This window comes from Cupressus sempervirens, chromosome 4 (genome assembly GCF_028749045.1).
Source record: "Cupressus sempervirens isolate cs-2001-9-10 chromosome 4, ASM2874904v1, whole genome shotgun sequence".
Lineage (NCBI taxonomy): Eukaryota > Viridiplantae > Streptophyta > Pinopsida > Cupressales > Cupressaceae > Cupressus > Cupressus sempervirens.
The window spans coordinates 450,252,215-450,278,079 of record NC_143121.1 but is presented as its reverse complement, the minus strand read 5'-3'; the positions used below and the strand labels follow the sequence as shown (position 1 = coordinate 450,278,079).

The 25,865-nt window shown below is 35.2% G+C and overlaps 1 protein-coding gene and 1 pseudogene across 6 annotated transcripts in view; one reads left to right on the top strand and one right to left on the bottom strand.

Annotated features, from left to right (window-relative positions):
- Nucleotides 1–1,419: 1,419 nt before the first annotated feature.
- Nucleotides 1,420–13,887, bottom strand: LOC149561931 (T-complex protein 1 subunit delta pseudogene; annotated as a pseudogene).
- A 5,074-nt stretch (nt 13,888–18,961) lies between these two features.
- The window catches only part of PEX1 (peroxisome 1), a 154,687-nt gene continuing 147,783 nt past the window's right edge, over nt 18,962–25,865 (top strand). Inside the window, exons 1-3 of one of the 6 annotated variants that reach the window (XM_089825450.1) lie at nt 18,962–19,082; nt 19,184–19,273; nt 19,546–19,867. In XM_089825450.1, the coding sequence (XP_089681576.1) occupies nt 19,658–19,867 (210 nt within the window). In that variant the 5' untranslated portion in view covers nt 18,962–19,082; nt 19,184–19,273; nt 19,546–19,657. Of the gene's footprint in view, nt 19,278–19,545; nt 19,868–25,865 lie in introns of those variants that run through there. The other 5 variants (XM_089825446.1, XM_089825447.1, XM_089825451.1 and 2 more) reach the window with 5 other exon arrangements.

The following is a 25,865-nucleotide window of genomic DNA, read 5'->3' as shown; positions in this document are numbered from 1 at the left end:
TATATGATTTTCTACATAATTCACCACATAGTAGATTCCAGTTTCACATACATTCTTAAGTAGACATTTGTGAGCACTAGGTGTGTGAAGGCTCCATGTAAAAACATGTTTTCCAACACCACTACTATTCCTCCATATCATGCACAAATAAAAATTATTGCCTCCAACATTGCAACCATATGATAAATGGGAATAGCACATGCCTGAGTCATAACCTAGTTAAATTGGTCTAGTTGTTAATTAGTTGGGTTGATTACAAATTCATGTAGAACTGTTATTAGATTAGGTACAATAAAATTAACAATTAGATGTTCCCAACTAGCAGGATCAAATATAGTTTTCCAAGTTCATAAAATTGCATATACAGATGCATCACTTGACAAACTAATTATATAAAGGATGCATCATTGGAATATTGGAATCAAACAGAATGCAATCAGAGGAATGAACTTGTAGAGCTAACCCTCATGCAAGAAGAGGTTCAAGATGACAAGAAGATGATGATGGGTCAATGCAAGATCACAAAAAATATAGAATTGGAGTTTCTTAATGCAGAGGCAATGAGTTATCCATGGACAATAAACACAATTGAAGTGCAGAAAAATGAAGTGAAAACAGTATGGTTAAAGTTACTGAGTTGGATGAAGCCATTATTTTTGGCAATTGGTATGTTGAAAAGTCAAAGTATTCTATTTATGTTTTGAGTCATGATAGGTTAGTGAAATAGTTATTTCTATTCATGTAACTAGCGCTTACACCAAGGTAGGGTACAAGAGTATAGTCGATAGATTTGGTCAAGTTTGAACATTTGACTTTGCCATGAAGTCCTATTTGATTGACAACTTGAATCATTAAATGTTCACAAGATGAAATTAAGTTACAAGTAGGTCAATTTGAACATTTTAACCTAGCCACATTTAAAAGATAATACATAATGAATAGTACAGATAATACACATGATAGGAATAAGTTTAGCAAATCAAGACCAATAATGTTGTCAAAACAATAAATTTAAATTATGAAAGACATTCATTTTTAGCCTCATGGCTCAAAATACATTGTCTAAGTAACATGTATGAAATAAGTTTAACAAAACAAACACCAATAGTGTTGTATACATGCCAATCCTAGAAGCATCTCTTGCAATTACAATCGATGTCAAATGTTTTTAGACTTGGTACTAGCTTCTCCAAACCAACGTCTTCTAAAAGAAAGTTTTACATGTACCAATAAAAATAAAATTGGAACCTCAATTAAAGGTCCAATAGTTGTAGCTAGGGCTTCCTTAGAGTCTATACCAAAACTTGCAACAACAACAAATATTGCTAGTTCAAAATTGTTACTTAACATAGCGAAAGATTGTTTGACAGACTAGGGATATGGGATTTTTATAAAAAATGCATATAAGTTTCGGACAACCTAGTGCATGTCAATGTCACTAGTCAAAACCTCTTCAACCAGATCAGCATGCCCCAACTTCTCCTCCCTAAAGTGTTCAATATTAGCAATGGGTAAAAAATTCAATGACTTGGTAATGAACTCAATTTCATCCCTTTCCACATCCTTGACTACCAAAATCTTTGCCTTGGACAAATAATGCAGTGAAAGATCAGTGACAACATCTCATAGAATATTCTTCTGGATCAATAACATTGTAAGGTTCCTCCTTGCATGTACTGATTAAATATGTATCTTTCTGTTAAAACTATTGTAGGAAGTAAGAATGGTTATGAAATTTTGTTTTATGGTTTAGATGTCCTAATAAGAACTGAGATCCTAATGCATTCATGCTTTAAATATTTAGTGATTTGAGAACAAACTGCATTATCTTGACTATTCTAACATTAAAATTTCTCTAACGATGATATGAGACTCTTTTAACTGATGATAAGGGTGTTGACTTTGACACCTCGATGATTAAGTTTTATGTACCAAAGAGTTTAGTATTCCTCAAATGGTGATGTCTATGATGTTAGGTATATGCATGCCTAACAATGATTATTCTTGTATTTAATCTGAATTAATGAATAAGTTAGATGTCATATCGAGTATGTAATGACTAATGATTAAATATGAGTAGAAATGAATTAAATAGTTAAATAATTGAAGCATTATGTTCTGAGTTCACCCCGATCCATCGTAGCATAGTGATACATTACTATTATTTGGATACTCACGACTCGAGATGTCGAGACATTATCTGATGCTTGAACATATTTTATTATTTCATGTTGTGTGATGTCACTTTTAGATATTTGATGTTGTCATTTAATGCTTTATGTATGTTGATAAATTAAGTAAGAGATAGGATTAACAGTTTGGTTTAAGATATTTTAAATGGTTAAAGAATTGAATAGGATGAGAGGAACCCTTATTGATGTATGTTTTAATTTATGATACGTATACATTTATGTACATGTGATTTTACGGGACTACTGATGTGTGCAATGAGTGTGCAGATATTTAGACGAGAGACTCTACGGAGGAAGAGAACTGATCTTTATGTGCTAATTTTGGAAACCTTGTTGTTCGTAATTCACGTATTGTACTGTGAGATGTATGTATGTATCTTTCTGTGTTCAGTAAATGTTAGTGTTCGTAACTATGTTCTTTTAGTGTCGCTTGACACTCGTAAATTGTTTATGTTCTTCAGTGAGATGATTAGGGTTAGTTGTGTAATCTTTGGACCAAGTTGGGTTAAGATAGTGTCAGTTTGCTAAGTGGGTTCTTAATTGGGGTTAGTCATCCCTAATCCGGATTAGTGCTTATTTGCATGTTAAAGTAGTTAGAAGGTGCTATTTTATTCCTAGATTTTTATTTGGCTCTAAACCTCTTTCCTAAGGCTTAAAACATGATATAATTATACCCAACGGGTATGGGTATGGGTTAGGGTTCTTTTCCAAACCTTAAGCCCCTTTTGTTGACTTTTGAGGCCACTCAAAAAGTCTCTTTTTGCCTTTGTGAGAAAATTGCAAGTGGTTGCCATGAGGTGTCTTACCCCACCTCCTTTTTAGTGTCTAACCATAGTGTAGGTTGAGTTAGGAGTTTCTAGAATTGTAAGTGGGTGGGTGTAGTTATTGCTCCTTTTGGGTGGTTGAGTTGGAGGCTTATTTAGAGGCCTTCATTAGACTAGTTGAGGTTGTTACCCAATCTCTACATTTAGAGAGGAATTCTTGAAGGTTGAAGGAAGAAAAGGGATACTCTACTCAAACTTTTTCATTGCCATTACCTCTTTGTGAAGGTAGGAAATTCTCACCTCCCTTATTTAGTTTTTATGTTTTGTTTCATGTTCATGTTACCTTGTTGTTGTTTAACTGTTTGTATGGTTGTGGGTATATTGGAAAGATTTGAAAACTATGTTATTTTGGTTGTTTTCCTTTCATGTTTATGTTTGCAATTTTGAGTTTTCTTGCATGGGTGTTTTGGTATTACTCACCCTTGGAGAGGGCAGAAGTGACCAATTTTGGGAAAGGTCTATTTAGTCAAACTCCAACCAGTGTAGAGTCTCTTCTCAGGATGAGAAGAGGGAGAAAGGGTAGGGTGTTATGGGCCCCTACCTGTTAGCACAAACCTTGTATGATTCTGGTATGTTGAAATGGAAGAACGGAAGTTCTTGGTATATAGCCCCGATTGGGCATCTGTTGGTGTTGTGCTTGACTTCTCCTGGTTGGAAGAATCCACCTTTCCCTAGTGTTGATTCATTGTGAATCATATTGTGAAAACCATGTATGAATATGTATGTTCGATTGTCTCTTGGTTATGTTTTGTTGTCACCTGATCAGAATTTTGTTTCCTCCTTGGTTCTAGAAATGAGTTGCAGAAAAACATTATAAATCCCTTGATGAAGGTCATGAAGAAAATCCAATTTAATTGTTAAAATTTGGGATTGATATCCTATTGTAAATTGTATTTTAAGTTGGTTGTAATGGCAACAAAGCCGGGTTTTCTTCTTGGTTCTTTCCTGGCTGAGCCCTTGAATCAGGTTTGCCAATAAAATTGGTGTTTGAGTAAAATTGTTTATCTTGTGATTTAATTGTAATTTCAAATTAGATGGATGCACATCAGGAATAAGATGTTTTGATGATGGTTTAGTTGAGAAAATTTTCAAGTTCCTTATATGTTCAAATGATAATTATGTTAAAGAAATTTGCTTTTGAGTTGTGTTTAAATTTTATAATTATACATGTGTGTGAGGAAGTTAAGTGAATTTACTTGAATACTTGTTTATCTCATTTAATCCTATTATCACCTCTAAATTTTAAAACAAAACTTGTTGGCATTTTTGGGCATGACATTTTGGTATCAGAGCCCGGTTTCATGACACTTGGGCAACAATGGGTCCATTTAAAGTGTGGACGTATAAAAATACATGACTTAAATCTCCTCTCACACTTTCCTATTTGATTGAACGAGGAATCAAACCTATGTTATAGTACCCACAATACATTTTAAATTCTATGTTTAAATCCAATGAGAAAATATATATATATATATATATATATATATATATATATATATATATATATATATATATATATATATATATATATATATATATATATATATATATATATATATATATATATATATATATATAAAAGACACAAAAAAAAAAAAAAAATTCCCCTTTGGCAAATTTACACAACTCAGAAATATTTTGGAGCTGGAAAAAAAAAATATATTAAAAAAAAAAAAAAAAATCCATCCCTAGAGCAAAAATGCTCTCTGGATTTTGTATGAAAAAGAAGTTAATTTCACTTTTTCAACAGAGCATCTTAAAGATACTTTTAAATATCCTATTTAAACATAATAAATATTCTTTTAAATTTATTGTTAAAAAGAAGAAGAAGAGATATATTAAGTTCTAAAATATCCTAACTCATCTACTATACTTTAATTCGTAACCATTCCTAAGTACTATCCTAGCCTAACCCACTGAACTTTATTGTTACCACCTCCCTGCCATATCAAGTGCAGACATATTGGATCTGGGTTTGCATTAAATTTTTGATATGACAAAGGGGGGGTGTACTAGTTTAAAATTGTTTTGACAAGGGCTTTTAATCCTTTGTTGTTTTTTTTTCCATGCGAATTTTGACAATCTTTTTAGTTTAACTTAGAACCATGTGCAACATCCTTGGGCTAGGAAAAGTGCTCTCACGTACCCCCATGTCTTTCTGTCATTGACCAATGGGATTGGAGGATGACAAAAAGGAGACAGATTTGTTTGAGTTTTAACTGAGCATAACTTCACCTTGGCCTAGGCGTATCCTTTCTTGGTAAGATTTCCTTATTGCATTGCCAGTTCCTTGGGCTGTGAGAAGGAATTGATTTGATTGCAATTTTGTTTTGAAAATATTTAAAGAGGGATAAGAATCGCCATCGAAAGTCAAGAAGTAGGCACAATTATAGTTGAACATTACTTTACTCTCCCTCCAATTTTCTTATGCATGTGTCCTTACCCTGGCTTACTCTGACATGGGACAGACCTTGGACCATGCGAGGGCCTCCTTGAAAATTGCCTTGGCTACTGGGTAAAGGTAGGCGGCTAGGAATGGAGTGGAAATTTTGAAATCACCTCCTTTGTTCCATTCAACTAATGCCTTGTCAGGCATACCGTGTGGGAGAGGACTGCCATAGGACAACGTGCAGCCATATCTGACCAATGGCTAATTAAACGTGTAGACTTTACACCCAATATACCCCATGCGGATTTGGTCTGACGCATAAAATTTTGTTGGAAACTGGCATATTAATTGAGGGGACGACATGTTTTGACTGGTGGAAATTCCAACCCCAACCGCTGGCACGAGCTCTCATCCAACGCCTTGGGTAATGTGGGAGGGAACGACATCCATAATGGGAAGTAAGGATTAAGAAAAAACAAATTTAAATGTACATATATATATATATATATATATATATATTAAAGAAATCAAACTCTTGCATCCTCCTGGGGCCATGTGAGGTGACGTGTCAGTAAAAAGGATTTATGTAAATTATATTCATGGGTGCAAAATATGATGTTTTTTTTTTGAAAAGTCATTATGCATGGATTAATTCAAGAAAGATAATGTAGCGGTTGTGATTTGCTTAGACATACGAGTATATCTGCATTCTTAATTGTTGGGATTTTCTTTGTTCCAAATCGTGAGTGCATTTTATCGATACATGCTTGACAAGATGGCTAGCGAATTAAATGTTGACTGTTTTCTTTTAACGTAACCCCTATGCAAGTTGGGATATGCGCTAGTTTGGAGTAACGTTTTGATTGAAAGGACAAATAATAATGTTGGACAGTAGAGTAGTTAATTTTGAACGGTATGATTAGTGTAAAGTGGGAAAGGATGTGAGGGAATGGAATTGGGAAAGGACGTGAGTGAATGGATAGATAAGTATGGGCACGCCACCCATTTTTAAGTTGTATCTCGGGGCAGGAGAAAAACCAACGCTATACCTAAATTACCTACATCTTGAAGCGTTTAAATTTTGCCAAGGTATTTTGCAAGTGGTGCAGCCACGTGGAAGAAGGGTGTTCAGGGCATAAGAGTTGTGAGGGGACCCTTGGGTAGCGCCTTTTCCTTAGGCCACGTACCATTGTTCTTGGGCAGCCTTTGTTGAAACAGAAAACTCAAGAAAGAAATATTAAAACATATAGTTCCTTTCAAAACCATCAAATCTTCCTCCTTACGTGCACCCATCCCATTAATGGAGATATTCAGCATCAAACTTTATGGGTAGATGATTCATTTAGTTGGGGTTCTGAGTTATTCTTCCCACACCCAGTCGCATCTCACCTGCAAGTTTTGCATTGGGTAGAGAGACCACGTGGGGGTGGAGTGTAAACGGTTGGGAAGCACTAAGGAGAGTGGGTGAGGGCAGGTTTGTTTAAAATTTTATATCATCAACTAAACTTTATGCCATTTCTCGTGCATGGAAACTACTCCTCATCTACTGATAGGCACAGTCCTTTGACCCAAGCAACCAATCAAAAATGCTGAAGATTGTCCTCCTATTTTCTTTTGGCACTCACATAGCCCATGCAAATTTTTCTCAATAATAGATGCGTGGGCCTTGGGATCGTGTGCAGTCCCCACCTGGGAAGCGCATAGGTTTCGAGGAGATTAGGATTCCCACTTGGTAGTTGAATGTGCGTAGGCACTTTTATAGTGCATGGGCATTGGGGTAGGGGTCGTGGACTGCAGGCTGTCAAAGCAGTCACGCCTCCCTAGTTTGACGTGGCCTGTGCAGGATAGTTGCGTCTAGTGTTGGAATTGTCTGAAGGACAAGAAGAGTTGCGGAATCACACTACCTAATTACTAAAGTCCTCGCATCAACTAAATTTTTTTTTTTTCACTGGGTTTTGATTATTTGTGCTTTCTTCTTTTGCGGCAAGGATCCTCAAAAATGGCAACCTGATTGGCATCATTTGCAAACGTTCTAGCAGATTCACATTTTTTTTTATTACAAAATTTGCCATATGGAGTGTCCAAGCCAACTGCTGACCAACATGCAAGACTGAGAGTGGCCATTGGAGAGCATGTGTTGGACCTCAGCGTCCTTGCTAAAGCAAGTCTTTTCAACGGCCCTCTGCTTAAACATTCAGCCTTTTTTTTTTTTTTTTTAGTCATATTTGAATTGTTTCACGGCAATGGGAAGACCAGCATGGAAGGAGGCAAGGGCAACAATTCAAAAACTTTTATCCAGTAAGCAGGAGATTTTTTTTTTTTTGTCGCTTTTTCAAGCGTATTAAGGCATCTACTTACCTAATAAATGATGTTCTTTGTGCTTATTTATGTTTTACAACTGTCATATTTGAAAATTGGCTTTGAAAAAAAAAAAAAAAAAAAAAACCAAATTAATGTCTTGATGTAATGTCCCTTTTTGAGATTTCTCTAAATTTTGATCTAGAATCACAAGTTCAATTAAAACAAGAGGTGTAATATATTCAGAGTTATAACTTCACCAATAAAATATCACGATAAACCCTGAAATAGGTCTGCAAATGAATAAGATTTATGTTGTCTACAAAGACAAAGGCTTTTGTGAAAGCCAAAGCCCCTGCATAGGACATCGTGTAAGCTCTTTGAGAAGAGTGTTAATTGGCTTGCAGAATTATGTTGGAAGGTGGGAAAAAGGTGGAGTTAAAGGGTTAGTTTAGGTTAGTGGTTGTTCAGCTTAGTCTAGGTTATTTTAAAGTAGGATTAGATAGAAGTTAATTCAGTATGAGTAATTTTGTTAGTTAGTTTTGTAAGATAAAATTTAGTATCAATAAAGTTATGTTTAATATTTGTATCTTTAAATATTAGATTTTATTGTATTAGATAGTATTTAAGTTAAAATTTTAGTGTTGAAATATTTTAGTGTTAGACTGATTTAATGTTAGATTCTAATTAGATAAGTAAGGTTTCTTATTGGTTTATTATGTTATTTTCTTTAGAAACTGTTAAAGTTTATTTTATTATTTAATTTTATTTAATTTTAGTTATAATATTCTTATTAGATAAAGCTTATAGTATTTAGTTTTAGGATATTAATTAGTTTTAATTTCAAATGTTTTAATTTAAATTTAGTATAGATTAGATGTTGTTAAAGTAATGGTTAGTTGTATTACTTGAATTTTTATTTAGTCTTAGTTAGAATAAAGACATATTATTATTTTAGTTTAAAATCAAGTTGAGTTATTGGAAGTTAGTGAATTCCCTTTTGTTTAATGTTTTGAATAAATAGATTTATATTATTTAAATGGACTTTCGAATCAATTAATTAGATTGTTAATTAATATTTTCGCTTAATTGATATTTTAATGAATAAATGTTAATAGGTTTTAAAAATTAATTATAAATTATGCTTGCTAGTAGTACCTTGGATTTAGATCAACTCGAACTACTAAGGTTATAGAATCGAAGGGGACTTATATTAATATCCTCACATTTGCACTTTCGAGTGAGTTCTGATCAAGCTAAACCCCTATGTGCAGTAAACCCTAATCGTAGGGCGATGTCGATGGAGATAAGTATGTAGTTAGTTTGTGGGATCAATCAGAGTTTGACTGACATGGTCATTAGACCACCATCTAAAATCAATTGAAGATCCTTGCAATGTATTTGGAAGGCATAAGATCCCTTATTTTCCTCAGTGACCCTGGTATGGCTGCATTATGTCAGTAATGTAAATTTTGTAAGTAATTAGATTTATGTCCTTATTTGTCCGATTTTAGTTTACACTCTTAACATTCTTCCTTTTTGGCAACAGTGTGATGTGGGGCTATTTAGCCAACTGTATTATTGATGATTCTATTTTTGCCCTCTTGGTTATATCTTTATTTCTTGATTAAAATTTTACTATTGTGGCCACTCTTTATTTCTTTGATTTTGGACTTTTGCATTAGATGTTCATCCCTGATGTTGAATTTAAATTTGTGGCATTTCCTTATGACTTTTGTTGGCAAAGTGACATATGATGGGCCTACCAAAAGGGATTCCTGATGATTAAGTGGATGTTTGACATTAGGGTTTGAGGTTACCAGTGAGAGTATTCGTGCCCCACCCTCTCCCAAGACTTCAAGAATATGACTAGTGATAACCGTGGACTTTTATGAGCACTGGAATTGCACCCAAGCATACAATTAGATAAAGGTTACGAGTTAACCTAATGGATTTATTTTTTATTTTTGATGCAAAAGGTGGATGTGTAGTGATGGACTTGTCTTATGGCCTATTGAAGAATCAGTAGTTCATGGAAACTCTAAAGAAAAAGAGATTAACCGTATATAAAGAGCCAAGTTGCATTATAAGGAATCTCATTGGAGAGAGTCTCATATGGCTGTTACCCCTATGAGTGGGTATGTGGAATTTGGAATATATTAGGATATCATTATTATTGAGGTTCTATAAGTATTTTAGTACTAGATTAGAATCTTGTTTGTATGTGACCAATGTGCTTTAAGGAGTAATTAACCCTGGGAAATGTACCCATGTCAGAGTTTTGGATTAAAATTTGATTTTTGTAAGAATAATTAGGTAAGTATGTTATCATTCTAGAGTATGTATATGAATTATTAATCATTAATTTTACAAGAATAAATCTTGAAAATTTTTAGACAAGGTCTAGCATAAGACAAACACGTTAGTTGTGTGACTTCCAGGAGGAAGTCAAAGGCTAGTGGGGGAGGATGTAAGGTTCCTCCTTGCATGTACTGATTAAATATGTATCTTTCTGTTAAAACTATTGTAGGAAGTAAGAATGGTTATGAAATTTTGTTTTATGGTTTAGATGTCCTAATAAGAACTGAGATCCTAATGCATTCATGCTTTAAATATTTAGTGATTTGAGAACAAACTGCATTATCTTGACTATTCTAACATTAAAATTTCTTTAACGATGATATGAGACTCTTTTAACTGATGATAAGGGTGTTGACTTTGACACCTCGATGATTAAGTTTTATGTACGAAAGAGTTTAGTATTCCTCAAATGGTGATGTCTATGATGTTAGGTATATGCATGCCTAACAATGATTATTTTTGTATTTAATTTGAATTAATGAATAAGTTAGATGTCATATCGAGTATGTAATGACTAATGATTAAATATGAGTAGAAATGAATTAAATAGTTAAATAATTGAAGCATTATGTTCTGAGTTCACCCCGATCCATCGTAGCATAGTGATACATTACTATTATTTGGATACTCACGACTCGAGATGTCGAGACATTATCTGATGCTTGAACATATTTTATTATTTCATGTTGTGTGATGTCACTTTTAGATATTTTATGTTGTCATTTAATGCTTTATGTATGTCGATAAATTAAGTAAGAGATAGGATTAACAGTTTGGTTTAAGATATTTTAAATGGTTAAAGAATTGAATAGGATGAGAGGAACCCTTATTGATGTATGTTTTAATTTATGATACGTATACATTTATGTACATGTGATTTTACGGGACTACTGATGTGTACAATGAGTGTGCAGATATTTAGCCGAGAGACTCTACGGAGGAACATAACTGATCTTTATGTGCTAATTTTGGAAACCTTGTTGTTCGTAATTCACGTATTGTACTGTGAGATGTATGTATGTATCTTTCTATGTTCAGTAAATGTTAGTGTTCGTAACTATGTTCTTTTAGTGTCGCTTGACACTCATAAATTGTTTATGTTCTTCAGTGAGATGATTAGGGTTAGTTGTGTAATCTTTGGACCAAGTTGGGTTAAGATAGTGTCAGTTTGCTAAGTGGGTTCTTAATTGGGGTTAGTCATCCCTAATTCGGATTAGTGCTTATTTGCATGTTAAAGTAGTTAGAAGGTGCTATTTTATTCCTAGATTTTTATTTGGCTCTAAACCTCTTTCCTAAGGCTTAAAACATGATATAATTATACCCAAAGGGTATGGGTATGGGTTAGGGGTCTTTTCCAACCCTTAAGCCCCTTTTGTTAACTTTTGAGGCCACTCAAAAAGTCTCTTTTTGCCTTTGTGCGAAAATTGCAAGTGGTTGCCATGAGTTGTCTTACCCCACCTCCTTTTTAGTGTCTAACCATAGTGTAGGTTGAGTTAGGAGTTTCTAGAATTGTAAGTGGGTGGGTGTAGTTATTGCTCCTTTTGGGTGGTTGAGTTGGAGGCTTATTTAGAGGCCTTCATTAGACTAGTTGAGGTTGTTACCCAATCTCTACATTTAGAGAGGAATTCTTGAAGGTTGAAGGAAGAAAAGGGATACTCTACTCAAACTTGTTCATTGCCATTACCTCTTTGTGAAGGTAGGAAATTCTCACCTCCCTTATTTAGTTTTTATGTTTTGTTTCATGTTCATGTTACCTTGTTGTTGTTTAACTGTTTGTATGGTTGTGGGTATATTGGGAAGATTTGAAAACTATGTTATTTTGGTTGTTTTCCTTTCATGTTTACGTTTGCAATTTTGAGTTTTCTTGCATGGGTGTTTTGGTATTACTCACCCTTGGAGAGGGCAGAAGTGACCAATTTTGGGAAAGGTCTGTTTAGTCGGACTCCAACCAGTGTAGAGTCTCTTCTTAGGATGAGAAGAGGGAGAAAGGGTAGGGTGTTATGGGCCCCTACCTGTCAGCACAAACCTTGTATGATTCTGGTATGTTGAAATGGAAGAACGAAAGTTCTTGGTATATAGCCCCGATTGGACATCTGTTGGTGTTGTGCTTGACTTCTCCTGGTTGGAAGAATCCACCTTTCCCTAGTGTTGATTCATTGTGAATCATATTGTGAAAACCATGTATGAATATGTATGTTCGATTGTCTCTTGGTTATGTTTTGTTGTCACCTGATCAGAATTCTGTTTCCTCCTTGGTTCTAGAAATGAGTTGCAGAAAAACATTATAAATCCCTTGATGAAGGTCATGAAGAAAATCCAATTTAATTGTTAAAATTTGGGATTGATATCCTATTGTAAATTGTATTTTAAGCTGGTTGTAATGGCAACGAAGCCGGGTTTTCTTCCTGGTTCTTTCCCGGCTGAGCCCTTGAATCAAGTTTGCCAATAAAATTGGTGTTTGAGTAAAATTGTTTATCTTATGATTTAATTGTAATTTCAAATTAGATGGATGCACATCAGGAATAAGATGTTTTGATGATGGTTTAGTTGAGAAAATTTTCAAGTTCCTTATATGTTCAAATGATAATTATGTTAAAGAAATTTGCTTTTGAGTTGTGTTTAAATTTTATAATTATACATGTGTGTGAGGAAGTTAAGTGAATTTACTTGAATACTTGTTTATCTCATTTAATCCTATTATCACCTCTAAATTTTAAAACAAAACTTGTTGGAATTTTTGGGCATGACAAACATGGTGCATCTAGTGGCTTTGATCTTCTTTATCATACCCAGAATATAATTTCTCTCCTCCTTCAAAATCCTATCCATCATTGTATAATCAGAGACCATAATATTTTGATCAATTTCCATCTTGGGAGGTGAAATTGAGAATTGTATTATGCTAATCTTAGCATTCTCAATCTTGGTGGGGCCTCCAGCCATATCACTCGCCTTCTTATCAAACACCAAACCCTTAACCATACATGTATCATCAACAATCCTACCCAATTTTTGCAAAACTTTGATGTCCTTCAAATCCACAATGTCAGGTTTCGAAGGGTTGATGACATTCAAGATGGAGTCAACAACAAGCAGGGCCAATAAGGTAGAATATTGGCTCACAACCTTACAGATCAAAGAAGTGCTCACACTTTTCACCAAGGAGTCATATTCCATCAATTTGATAGGAATAGCCATGACAGTTAAAACCTTAACGACCTTCTCAGAGGCCTTGTGAAAGGCCTCCTACATAATGGTAGGTTTAACACCCTTAGACAGAAAATTCACGCATTGTTTAAGAATCACACTGACGATGAAAATAATTGTTTTGTGTTGTCACCAACAATAATATCCTAAGATTTTGAAAGATCTACAAGCATTTTAGTGGCTAGCTAAGTTACCTCCATTTTATTAAGAATGGTGGCGCCATTATTGGTGATGATCACATCGCTTGAGGAGGTGTAGAGCATCTTGTCCATGCCCTTGGGACCTAGTGAGGTTTGAACTACATTTGCAATGGCCTTCGCTACAATGATGTTGGCATGCTAGATGATGTCTCTGTGCTTGGTGTCAACGTATTTTTCTATCTTGGTAGTTGGTGCTACCCGCGGGTGCTATACTACGTTTTCCATTTTCAACTTCTTCCAAAACTTCTCTATGATGTTAGCTTCACCTCTCAAAACCCTAGCAACAAATCAATGAATTGAATACCCTCTAATGAAACAATGAGAATATTTTTTGTTTTATTTAGAAAACTCTAGCTGTTGTCAAAATTTTGACGCAGTTTGAAGTCGATGGTATAACAAACTTGTCGAACCATCTCTAGCTAGCGTCAATAGTTTGAGGGGGGTTTTTGTCGATGGTATAACATACCCATTGAATCATCTCTAGCTGGCATTGATAGTTTGATGTTTTGAATTAGTTGTCTAGCGCCGATATGTGACATATATGGGGATTATTTTTGACGGATCTTCTCATTGATACATCGTCGACTGTGGAATGCATCGAATTGTCGATGCAATTCTAGTGACATTGACTTTCGACATTTAACTATTGAAAATTTGACCAAAACTGTGTCGAAAAATAGGTCCAAATTTACTAGTGTTTAACTAATTTAACTAAGAAAGAACATAACTACAAATGGACCCCTAGATATGATATGGCATTTAAAACACTAAAATAGTTCTAATCAGTGCATCTATTCTTTGCATTCCAATTTTTTTATAACTACTTAATGGTAACTATAGATGCCAGGAACAACTTGCTTGACAACTTTAGGTCAATAAAATGGACGTTTCATTAGATTTTGGAATTGTAGGACAGGATGACCATGGTTGAGGAGAGGGTTGGTGGTAACAAGATGTAGGATGCTAAGAACAGAGACAACCCCCCCGAGAACACCCCCCCACCCCCCCCCCCCCCCCACTGGGTCCCTGATTGTCATGGCCACTTTCTATAGGTTGGAAGTCTAGGTGATGGAGCTGGAAAACAAAGTCAATAGGATTGAAAGTATGCTCCACAACATTGTGGAACAAAGCTATAATATTCTCAAAGCCTCCAATGAGCATGTCAAGATCCTAATCACCAAGATGGAGGGAAACCTAGGGGAGAAAGCCATTGTTGTTATGGATGAGGATACTTGACCTACAGTTGAGAGCAACAAAGGCATGAGAAGAAGGACCAGGGCTACTGCAAAGAAAATGATTATTAGGGCTTCCTTTAAAATCAAATAGATCAAAAATGTAGTTGAGAAGATAGACGTGCTCTAGGAACAAGTAGTGGAGATGATTAAAAGAATGGGTTAATAACTAGTTGTCCCTTGGCCAATTTTGTGTCTTTTTGGTTTTTTGGCTTTTCTTTGTTGTCTTTTGTTTGCTGGCTTTTTGGAAGTTGCCTCTGTCATGTGTTTGTTGTTGCTTCATGGGCTTTAATGTTTAATCTCTAGATATTTTGTACAAGGTTTTAGGGCCCCTTCAAAACTTCTTTTCTTAATAAAAAACTACAAATGCATGTGGTACTGTATAGGTGGTATTTTGATGCAAGGTGATAGAGTAGTATGTTATGAATCATGAAATTTGTTGCCTGCTAAAAGAAGCTATCCTATCCATGACCTTGAATTATTAGGTATTATTCATGCTTTAAAAATTTGGCGACATTATTTGTTGGGAAACAAGTTTATACTAAGAACTGATCATCAAAGTCCACAACACATATTTACCCAACCACAACTTCATATGAGACAAAGAAGATGGATGGAACTCTTAACTAAATATGATTTCACCGTTCAATATGTCTCTGGAAAGGAAAATATAGTGGCAGATGCTTAAGATGAAGATGTTTATGCATAAATGCGTTAACCTTAGAAAGAAGCCAATTTGAATATGATATTAAATCCAAATTACCTATCAATAACTATTTTCAATCAATTTATGAAGGTCTCAAAAATCAATTCCCTAACATTCATTTGAAAGATTGAACATAAAACTATTTTCTAGGTAGCAATGGAATTCTTTTTTAAAAGGAAGATTATGCATCCCTAATATACCCAACCCAAAATTACAAATCTTGAAAGATTCCCATGATATACCAATAGCAGGACACCTTGGATTCCATAAAAAATACTTTTCAATCAAGAAAATCTACTTCTGGCCTCAAATGAAAAGTCAAATTTGTAGCCATGTCCAACAATATTTGACTTGTCAAAAGGTAAAAGTAGAACAATTCAAACCTCCTGGCCTCCTACAACCCTTACCTATACCTAAGTGGAAATGGGAATCAATTAGTATGGATTTCATTACTAGATTTCATCAAGCACGAAATGGCCATGATTTCATATTTGTAGTAATGTATTGATTAAATAAAATGACACATTTTCTACCCATTAAGATAAACTCGTCTGGTTTTGATATTGCCTACATCTTTGTCAAAGAGATTGTTAGATTACATGATATTCCAAAGAATATTGTATCTGATAGACATCCTTGATTTAAATCCTTTTTTTGGAAATCTTTTTTTTCTGAACTGGGCACTACTCTCAACTTTAGTATTGCATATCGTCTAGAATCTGATGGACAAACTGAATGAACAAATAGAATTATAGAATACATGTTGCAAATATATACTATGGATAAGACTAAATCATGGGACTTGACTACTTACACTTGATTGAGTTTGCATACAATCAAGGATATCATTCAACGATTATAATGTCACCATTTCTTGGTCAGATCCTATTCATAAGATTTGGTACAAGAATGAGAACTTGATGAAGATAAAGTCTATTATTATTAAAGCAAAACAAAACATGAAAGTTGCACAAGATAGATACAAAAGTTGGGCTAATTCCATTATAACTATTTGAAATTTTGATAGTAGTGATCAAGAGTTTCTTCGTGTTAAACCAAAAAGGAGTTTGCTAAAATTAGGGAAATACTCCAAAATAGCTCCTTATTTCTGTGGAACTTTTGAAATATTAGAAAAAATAGGTGACGTGTCATATATACTTGCCTTATCCCCTCAACTGTAGATTCATAATGTGTTTCATGTTAGTTTACTTAAGAAATATATTCATAGTATAGATCACATCGTTGATTGGAAAAGTATTTCTATTGAGCCTTCATGTGAATTTAAAATCAAGCCTAAATTAATTGTTGATAAGAGGTCTAGAACTTCAAGGAAAAGAGTTATAGAAGAAGTTAAGGTTAAATGTAGTCATTGTGATATTAATAGTGCTACTTGGGAAAAAGTTGATTTTATTAAAAAATAACATCCTCATTTATTTGACTAAAGGAAAATTGTTTCCTGATTTTGATGCTGAAACTCCTTGTGCTCCTGAGGACAACAACTAATTTACAGGGGGAGATTTGTTACAAGACTTTTTTCTCAAGTAACAAAAAATATATTAAATAAATTTGACACACATTTTAATGTATTATTATTGTTATGAAAGGGGGTGAGTTTTATAACCACCCTTGGATTACTTATAAATAAAGATTGAAATTTACATAAAAGATATGGAGGAAATATTGAGAAAGAAATAATAAGGGTATAAAACAGTGCAGGTTGGAGGATATTGGTTGGCATTGAGACATTTGGAGAAGGGGCATATAGTGTGTGTCCAAATCGGGGTACAATGTACACCTGGCAGTGTCCTGGTGAGGGCTGTGTTATTTATGACGTAAAGGCAGGTTGGTTTAGTAAGAACAAGTGGATTTTCTTGTAGAGACCTATTCCTCCAGGAGTGCCTCCCTGCCAGGAAGATCTGAACCTCTAAATCTCTTTTTGTGCTAAATAAAATGCTTCTCTCTTTATACATATATGTATTTCTTCCATCAACATATTTATTGCAATGTTATCTTTATTTTGTCAGTTTATTTGGCAACTTAATGTCTTAGATGTTCTTTATTAAAAATTGTTACATATTTAATTTTCTTATGAATCCAATCTAGTTATAAAAAGATTCTATCTTATACATAATTAATTAGGCCAAATAATTAAAAATAATGCCATCATAATAATAAGAAATTAGGGCAAGGAGAGAAAGCCATTACACAAGTAGCATACAATCCTTGATTTTATGCTTTATGGATTGACACCTAAAGTAGGCGTTGGCATATTCAGATATAACACCTTTTGGGTAAACATTGACCACTCACTTGAATGTCGATGGTCTCTTTGAGGTCATGAGACAAGTCAACCTCAATAGAAACTCTCTTTTGGAGACGAGCATGATAAAATGGTCTGGTTCTAGACAAACCACTTTGCCAAGGGTTTGAACAATGGTCTAGATTAACAACCAACACGACAAAAGCAAACTTGAAAATTCAACCTAGACAAGGACCTTAAGCTTTTTATTAAATGAGATTGTGAATTCTTAAGACATGGTTGGAATACAAGCAAAGAGCACTTGACAGATCAGGGCCCATGTTTGATGATAACCTCAACATGAGAGGGATTTGAAAAGTGAAACATAAAAATACCTTTAGTGAGGTTCTAGATGCCATCAAGCCGAAACCCATGAGGGATCCAGGCTTTGACAACCCATTCACGCAACATGCTTTGAGGTGGAATCTTTCCACAAAATAACTAATCAAAGTGAATTTTTCAAGCCACTCACATGGATTATCAAATTCTTGAACATAAAGAACAATATAATTAGAAGTTACATGTCATGAAACAACTTCAAAATAAACTTGCATGGGCTCTTGTTTGGAGGAGCCATAGATATCCATCACCAAAACTTCAACACCAACATCAATTACTAGACTATTATTTACCATAGTCATTTGGAAACCTAGTTTCCCACAATAAATGTGGTATGGAAACAAAAAAGACACAATAATTCAAACTAAGCAATACAAGACACATGAAACCCTAATGAAAATCATTTACCCTAAACACAATAAAACTCAACACAATAAAACTCTTCTATATCAAAATTGCAATGTATGAAGCCATACTAGTCTTTAAAAATGTCATTTCTTTCAATATATTTTTTTTATGGAGGTCATCCACAAACAAGTTTTAGGTACTCAATACGGGCCCACACGTACCTGAAACTTCTTCGACTAAGAGCCAAGCACTAAAGACCATTCATGCTGCCAAATTCGCCCGGGGCCAAATTCGCCCGAGGCACGATTCCTGCCTCATCCTTTATGATGCCTTTGAGCCTTGCACTCAACAAGACTTGATCCCTAGTAGGCTGTTTGTGACATTGAACTTTACTAATAGACCAAAGGCCCATTGACATTTCTTTCAATTTTGATATAATATTGTATTGAATTTTATTTTACTTGTTAAAAACGAGGGCAGAGACTATCAGCATTTTCCGAGAAATATGATAGGTGGACTATTCCCTAACTTGATGTAAATGTGAAGGAAGAATACCCACGCGCTTAATTGAGCTTAATTTTTAAATAAAATTTGATTTCTATGCGAATTGATCAGGTCGAGTTCCACAGATTGCCTTGCTTTCAAATTCTCGGCCACGGAAGTCTGGTTATTTGCCCTTTTCGGGTATGGTTAAGTAAGTCTTGGGCTTTATTTGTGTCGAGATGCAAGAGGAATGCGGAGTTTCTGTCTTTTTCTTAATTCTCAAAGGCCATTTATATTGGCAGGAAGTTTGCAGGCAACATCACCTATAAATGGCAGATGGAAACAAAATAATTGGTTGGAAGTTGTCTTGGTGCACAACAGCACGAATTTTTGTAGGTATTTTAAAAAAAGTCTATTCCCAAATTTCTTCCTTTAAACTTTGTCCAAACACAATTAGTCATTACTTTCTCCGGGGGACTACAGTAATCAAGCATTTTGTTTAGATATGCTTGCTGTCTTGCACTCTTAATTTTATTGTTGAAATATGAACATACAAATGCTGGCTAATTATATTTGAATAATTCTGTAATGCTCATTCTCAATTTATTGTATTTCTCATTGTTTTCGAGTTTTACTGTGACTGAATTTGCTGATTTTAAATCAGCTGATTTGCCGGTTGGACCATGAATGGCAAAATGGTTCTGCACACAACATGTTTTGTTGAAGAGCATTGATCAAGGGAGAAGAGTATTGGTAGAGCTACTTGATATTTGAAAATGGAAGTTGAGGTGAGAAGAGTTGCATCAATGAAAACATGTTTTGTTGCTCTTCCTCTTCATCTCATTCAGGCATTACAGAACACATACTCGGGATATTTGCCGCCTTTGCTTCCTCTGGAACTTCGACCTCTTGGTCGCCCGGCAACAAAGGCATCCTCTTGGTACCTTGCCTGGATAGGTGCTGCTTCGCAGTCAACTGCCATTGAGGTACACACATTCCATTCGTAGATTCAGAACTTCGCTGCTAGAAAGGATAAGTAAAATCTGCTTTTTTTCACAACGGTCCCAAGTTCAACTATACTGTTTTACACCTTCGCTGTGAAACTATATATAAATATTTTTTGAAATTTTTGTGTCACCATATAAACGATGTTCTATTTAATTTTTTCCTTGATTTTTTTCCTCAATATTTTGAGGACCTTCTATTTGATATCTTCTGCCCATGAATTTTCCCTATTTGACCTATGTTACCCCATGGAAACGGGAGGGGACAGGAATGGCAGGGAGGCTATTTTTTCAGGGGATGGCTATTGAAAAAGTATGCAAAACTTAGAAAATAGAAAGAAAAATCAAATATTCATATGATAGTATTCATAAGGTAATCACCGTATACATCAAAGAATCCAAACACAATATTAGAGTTCAATTGAGATTTCATTTTACAGAAAGGACAGATTTTAATTGCATTCATTGATAACGTCAATAAATATTATATAAAATTATAACAAAAATGCATGAATCCCGCAAGTTAAACTACAAAATGACAAAAATATAGAAATATACTGCTGTACCTAATCAACATCTCTTAACACTGCATTAAAATCAGAGTATGAGTCATTGCTACCATGAGAGAGTGTCTTATTCTGATTCAGTGGAATCCCAAGCAATACACCATTTGCCTCCTCTTCATCAACCTTTGTAGTATTTTTGGCATGAATATCCCAACTTACTTCAAACAATGAAGACTTGTTTTTCTTTTGCCCTTTGCTCACTTCCTTTTATTAGAATATTCTCTATATTTAGATTGTTTTTAGTCTGCTATTCTTAGCATTTCTTTGTTGCTCTATTAATGGTCATCTTTAATATAAGTCATCACTACTCTGTCTTGCTATTTTTAGCACTTCAGTCTTGTAATCTTCATTTAAGAAGCTCTAGTCTCCTCAGTTCAACACATGGGATTGCATCGAATATTTGAGCATGGTATCAGACCAGGAGCCTGTCTGGGTATGGCTCCCTTACGGGAAGGCCAAGGTTCATGGAAAAAAAAAACAATTCGAGTGAAGAAGATACGCATTGATACCACTGACGAAGGGCCACACCACCCTTACCAACTCACAACCAAGAATGCAACAATATGAAGACAATGAAATAAAATGCTTCCCAAGTAACCTCCTTGTTTCTAAACTGCAGTCACTAGCTCTTCTCCAACTTTATCCAAGATCCAAGTGTAAACTGCCTCACATTCGGCGCTCTGTCTACACTCACAACTCCACCATAATCCTGCTGTAAACTGCCTCACATTCGGCGCTCTGTCTACACTCAGGAAAACTCACTCTTCACTTCCTCCTTCTCTTTCACACTTTGAAGCCTTCCAAGCTTTTAAAGCTTCACCTTCCACAACTTCTACTTCTCAAGCTTCCACTTCTCACGCTTCTACTCTTCGAGCTTCCACTTCTCAAGCTTGATTAGAAATGCTCATATACTTTGCTTAAATAGGCACTTACCACCCAATACATGACTTATCCACAACCTTCTAGAATTCCTCCACAACCTTCTACAACTTCCATAACTTTCTACAATATTCATAACTTTCTAGAATTCTACCCACACACCTCGATAAATGGAATGACAACCATTTATTTTTTATTTTTTCTATAATGCCACCTATGCACCTCGAAAATAGAAATCCTCTTTTTCTTTCTTTTCTCCTTTTTCCCCTTTTTTATTTTTTTATTATTTCTCCTCTAATTTTCGTCACTTTCTCTCTCCTCCACAAATTTTTTTTTTTTTTTCCAATAATTTTTCCATGTAAGATGCTTCTGCATCAGACTCCCCCGGTAGATAGAAAAGTGTGTCCCACACTTTGACGCCAAAAGTAAGATCTACCACCATCTTCATCTTCACCAAAGGCTTCCACCTCAATAGGGACAACAAAACCACCATGCAAATCTTCCACACCAACATCTCAACCATCCAATCAACAAGCTCATGCACAAGAACAAACTGAATGTAATGCTTCATTAGCAAACTCCCATTCGCATCAACAACTAGTGCGTCCATACCAGCAATAAAAAACTCCACATCAGCATCCACATGTATATTTCCATCAACACATGCCAAACTCTCAACACTAGCAACTTCATTGCTCACAACAAGATGCTCTGCAATACATAACTTACCTCCAACTGGATCATCCACGACCAAGTGCTCTGCAACATACAAGTCACCACCAACATCAACTAGATCATCCACGACCAAATGCTCTGTAGTCTCCATGTCAGACTCAACCAACTGATCATGAAAACCAACCTCTGTCTCAACATCAACAAGGTTATGAATATCTTCAGCAACAACCTCTAGTTGCTCTACAGGTTCTGCATCAGACTCCACAAACTGATCAGCAAAACCAACCTCTTCCACCTTGACCTTCTTAGCTTGATCAGCCAATCTAGCATCCAATCGAGAAATCATCTTAGAAAAATTCCTCTGCACTATATCATGGATTTTCGCAATCATCTTAGGGTCCAATCCTCTTGGAGCCATCTCCCAAGATCTTCGTAAACCCTCTGCAACAAATCCTTCCCACGCTCCTTGTGACAACCAAATTATTTGCAAGTCAGATCGCAACTTGCCACCTTGCACGAACAATTAGGAACCACATCACAAGTCTAGGACAACGGATCTGCAATCCACAAGCTCTCTATGATCATGCCTCAACAAGTTCAATCTTCAATCTTCACATCCATTAATCAATCTGCATGTCCTCCCAAGGTCGTAGTGCAAACTGCCTCAGCTTCGGCGATCTGTTTACACACTCAGGAACTCCCACTCTAATAAACTCCACCCAACCAAGGTCCTGGTACAAACTGCCTCACTCTTCGGCGATCTGCTTGTACACTCAGGAACTCTTGCTCTGATAAACTTCACCCAACCAAGGTCCTGGTACAAACTGCCTCACACTTCGGCGATCTGCTTGTACACTCAGGAACTCCTGCTCTGATACCACTGAAGAAGATACGCACTGATACCACTGACGAAGGGCCACACCACCCTTACCAACTCACAACCAAGAATGCAACAATATGAAGACAACGAAATAAAATGCTTCCCAAGTAACCTCCTTGTTTCTAAACCGCAGTCACTAGCTCTTCTCCAACTTTATCCAAGATCCAAGTGTAAACTGCCTCACATTCGGCGCTCTGTCTACACTCACAACTCCACCATAATCCTGCTGTAAACTGCCTCACATTCGGCGCTCTGTCTACACTCAGGAAAACTCACTCTTCACTTCTTCCTTCTCTTTCACACCTTGAAGCCTTCCAAGCTTTCCAAGCTTCACCTTCCACAACTTCTACTTCTCAAGCTTCCACTTCTCACGTTTCTACTCCTCGAGCTTCCACTTCTCAAGCTTGATTAGAAATGCTCATATACCTTGCTTAAATAGGCACTTACCACCCAATACATGACTTATCCACAACCTTCTAGAATTCCTCCACAACCTTCTACAACTTCCATAATTTTCTACAATATTCATAACTTTCTAGAATTCTACCCACACCTCGATAAATGGAATGACAACCATTTATTTTTTATTTTTTCTATTATGCCCCCTATGCACCTCGAAAATAGAAATCCTCTTTTTCTTTCTTTTCTCCTTTTTCCCCTTTTTTTTTTTTTTATTATTTCTCTTCTAATTTTCGTCACTTTCTCTCTCCTCCACAATTTATTTATTTATTTTTTTTTCAATTTTTTTTTTCCAATAATTTTTCCATGTAAGATGCTCCTGCATCATCGATTGTTTTCCTTGTTTGTGGCTTACATTTTTCTGTCTTTTGTGAATGCAACTTGAGGGTTTTTAGTGGATCTGCAAATAACTTTTTCTGCAGATTTTGAGGGCAGTTTTAGAGCAAAGAATGAAAGTTTTTGAGGATTTGTGACTGTTTTTGGCAAAAAAATGCATTCTTTACTGGTTGCGTCTGATCTTTTTTGCCAATCCCAGCCCATGTTTTTCTCTAGTTGTGTTGGTTTAAAAACTAAATCTTGTCTGATATTTCTGCATGTGAGGGTTTTTCAAGCATATTGTGGAGCCCAAAAAGAGATTTTTGCCCAGAGTTTTCTCTGCAAATCATGTGATTTTGGTCACATCCTGCAGCTTTCTGCCATTTTGATGCACAATTTTCACATTGTGTAAAACACTTGATCTCTCTTTTTAGCCGTCTTTTTTCACCATTGTATTTTATCTTATTTTAGCTTCATTTTCAGATATATCCACAATCATAATAATATTTTTTTCTATTCAAATAAATCTGCACACATTTGTAGATAAAACATGATCTTTTTGGGTCGAAAATGTTCAAGTTCGGTCAGATGTGTAAGTAGAAGGAATTTTATTTTAATCTCAGATACTATGTATGTATCTTCAATGTTGACAGTATAATTCTTCACGATATCACATTGATGATTCTTATATACCCATCACTATTTAATATCAATCAATCCTAATATTAGTGCAGATATAAATCTGAGAGATTTAATCTCAATATCCATTTCATATAAATTTATAATTAGATTGATGTAATATTATCTTAATAAATAGCAATGTCTGATTTAATCTTCAATAACATTACTCTCAATCTGAATACGTTCTTGTTGCTTGGATCAATCTGTTGGTATAGATCTCTTATGGAAACCCAATCTCTTTATTAATGATGCTATTTTAGATAGTATGAATTGCTGTAATGATACTTGCTTTTTGCACTTATGATTTTTGTACAGTTACAAGATCCTGATCAGTCTTCATATTTGTATGTTGTGAGGAGTCATGTCTCCCGTAGAGACAGGCCTCTTAGTTAGGGAGGATTAATTCTATCCCATAAATGACACACAATAGATCCATTTATTGTTTAGAAGAAATATATCACCTCATCATTATATTTGGAGTGGTGGCATGTCCATGAATATCAAGTCACATGGTATTCACAAAGAGTCCCGAAGATATATCCATAGCTATAGTATGTACACTGGCGTCATGTCACATGATACCTACCATAAGGATATCAGATCATGGCATATCCATGGATATTAAGTCACATAATATCTACCACGACTATCTCAATAATATCATTATTTTTTGTCCATTGATATCAAGTCTCATGATATCCATGATTATGTCTTAAAAGTTAAGAGATATTAAGTATCATGACATGTCCACGGATATCAGGTCTCATGATATCCATCGTGATATTGAGGTCAATCAGTGTAAAGTTGTCACCTTACAATGTCGACCAAACACAAGTGTTCATCATTCAAAAGTCATCACCTTTTAAGGATGTTCACAAGGGCCCATGCAGTCATGGAGTCACACACATGACAATAAAAAAGTTTACACATAAAACATCTTTAGAATTATTAGTACAATGGATTTAAATAATCGAGACTCAGTCTCAAATTAAGTTACATTATCAATCATACCAAGTTTATCCCAAAAGTGTTCAACCTTTGCCTTGGAGAGAGGCTTGGTGAGAATGTTTGTTGTTTGTTCACTTGTACTAACATATTTCAACTGATTCACATTCCTTTCTACCATGTTTCTAACATAGTGATAAGGAATCTCTATATGCTTTGATTTGTCATGGAACACTGGATTCACCGATATCACTATACAACTGTTGTTGTCACCATGGATGATAGTAGGATCCAAGGATTGACCAAACAATCCTACAAGAAGTTTCCTTAGCCATACAACTTCTCTAGCTCCCATGGAGGCTGCAGTGTACTCAACTTCTATGGAATTTTGTGCAACTAAGGATTGTTTCCTACCGATCTAGGAGATCATAGTTGATTCTAAGTTGAAGCAACACCCTGATGTGCCCTTCCTATCGATCACACGTCTAGCCCAATCTGAATCAGTGTATCCATGTAGATCTAGAGGTCTACATTATTGTATTTAAGACCATATGCAATAGTGCCACACAACTATCTTAGA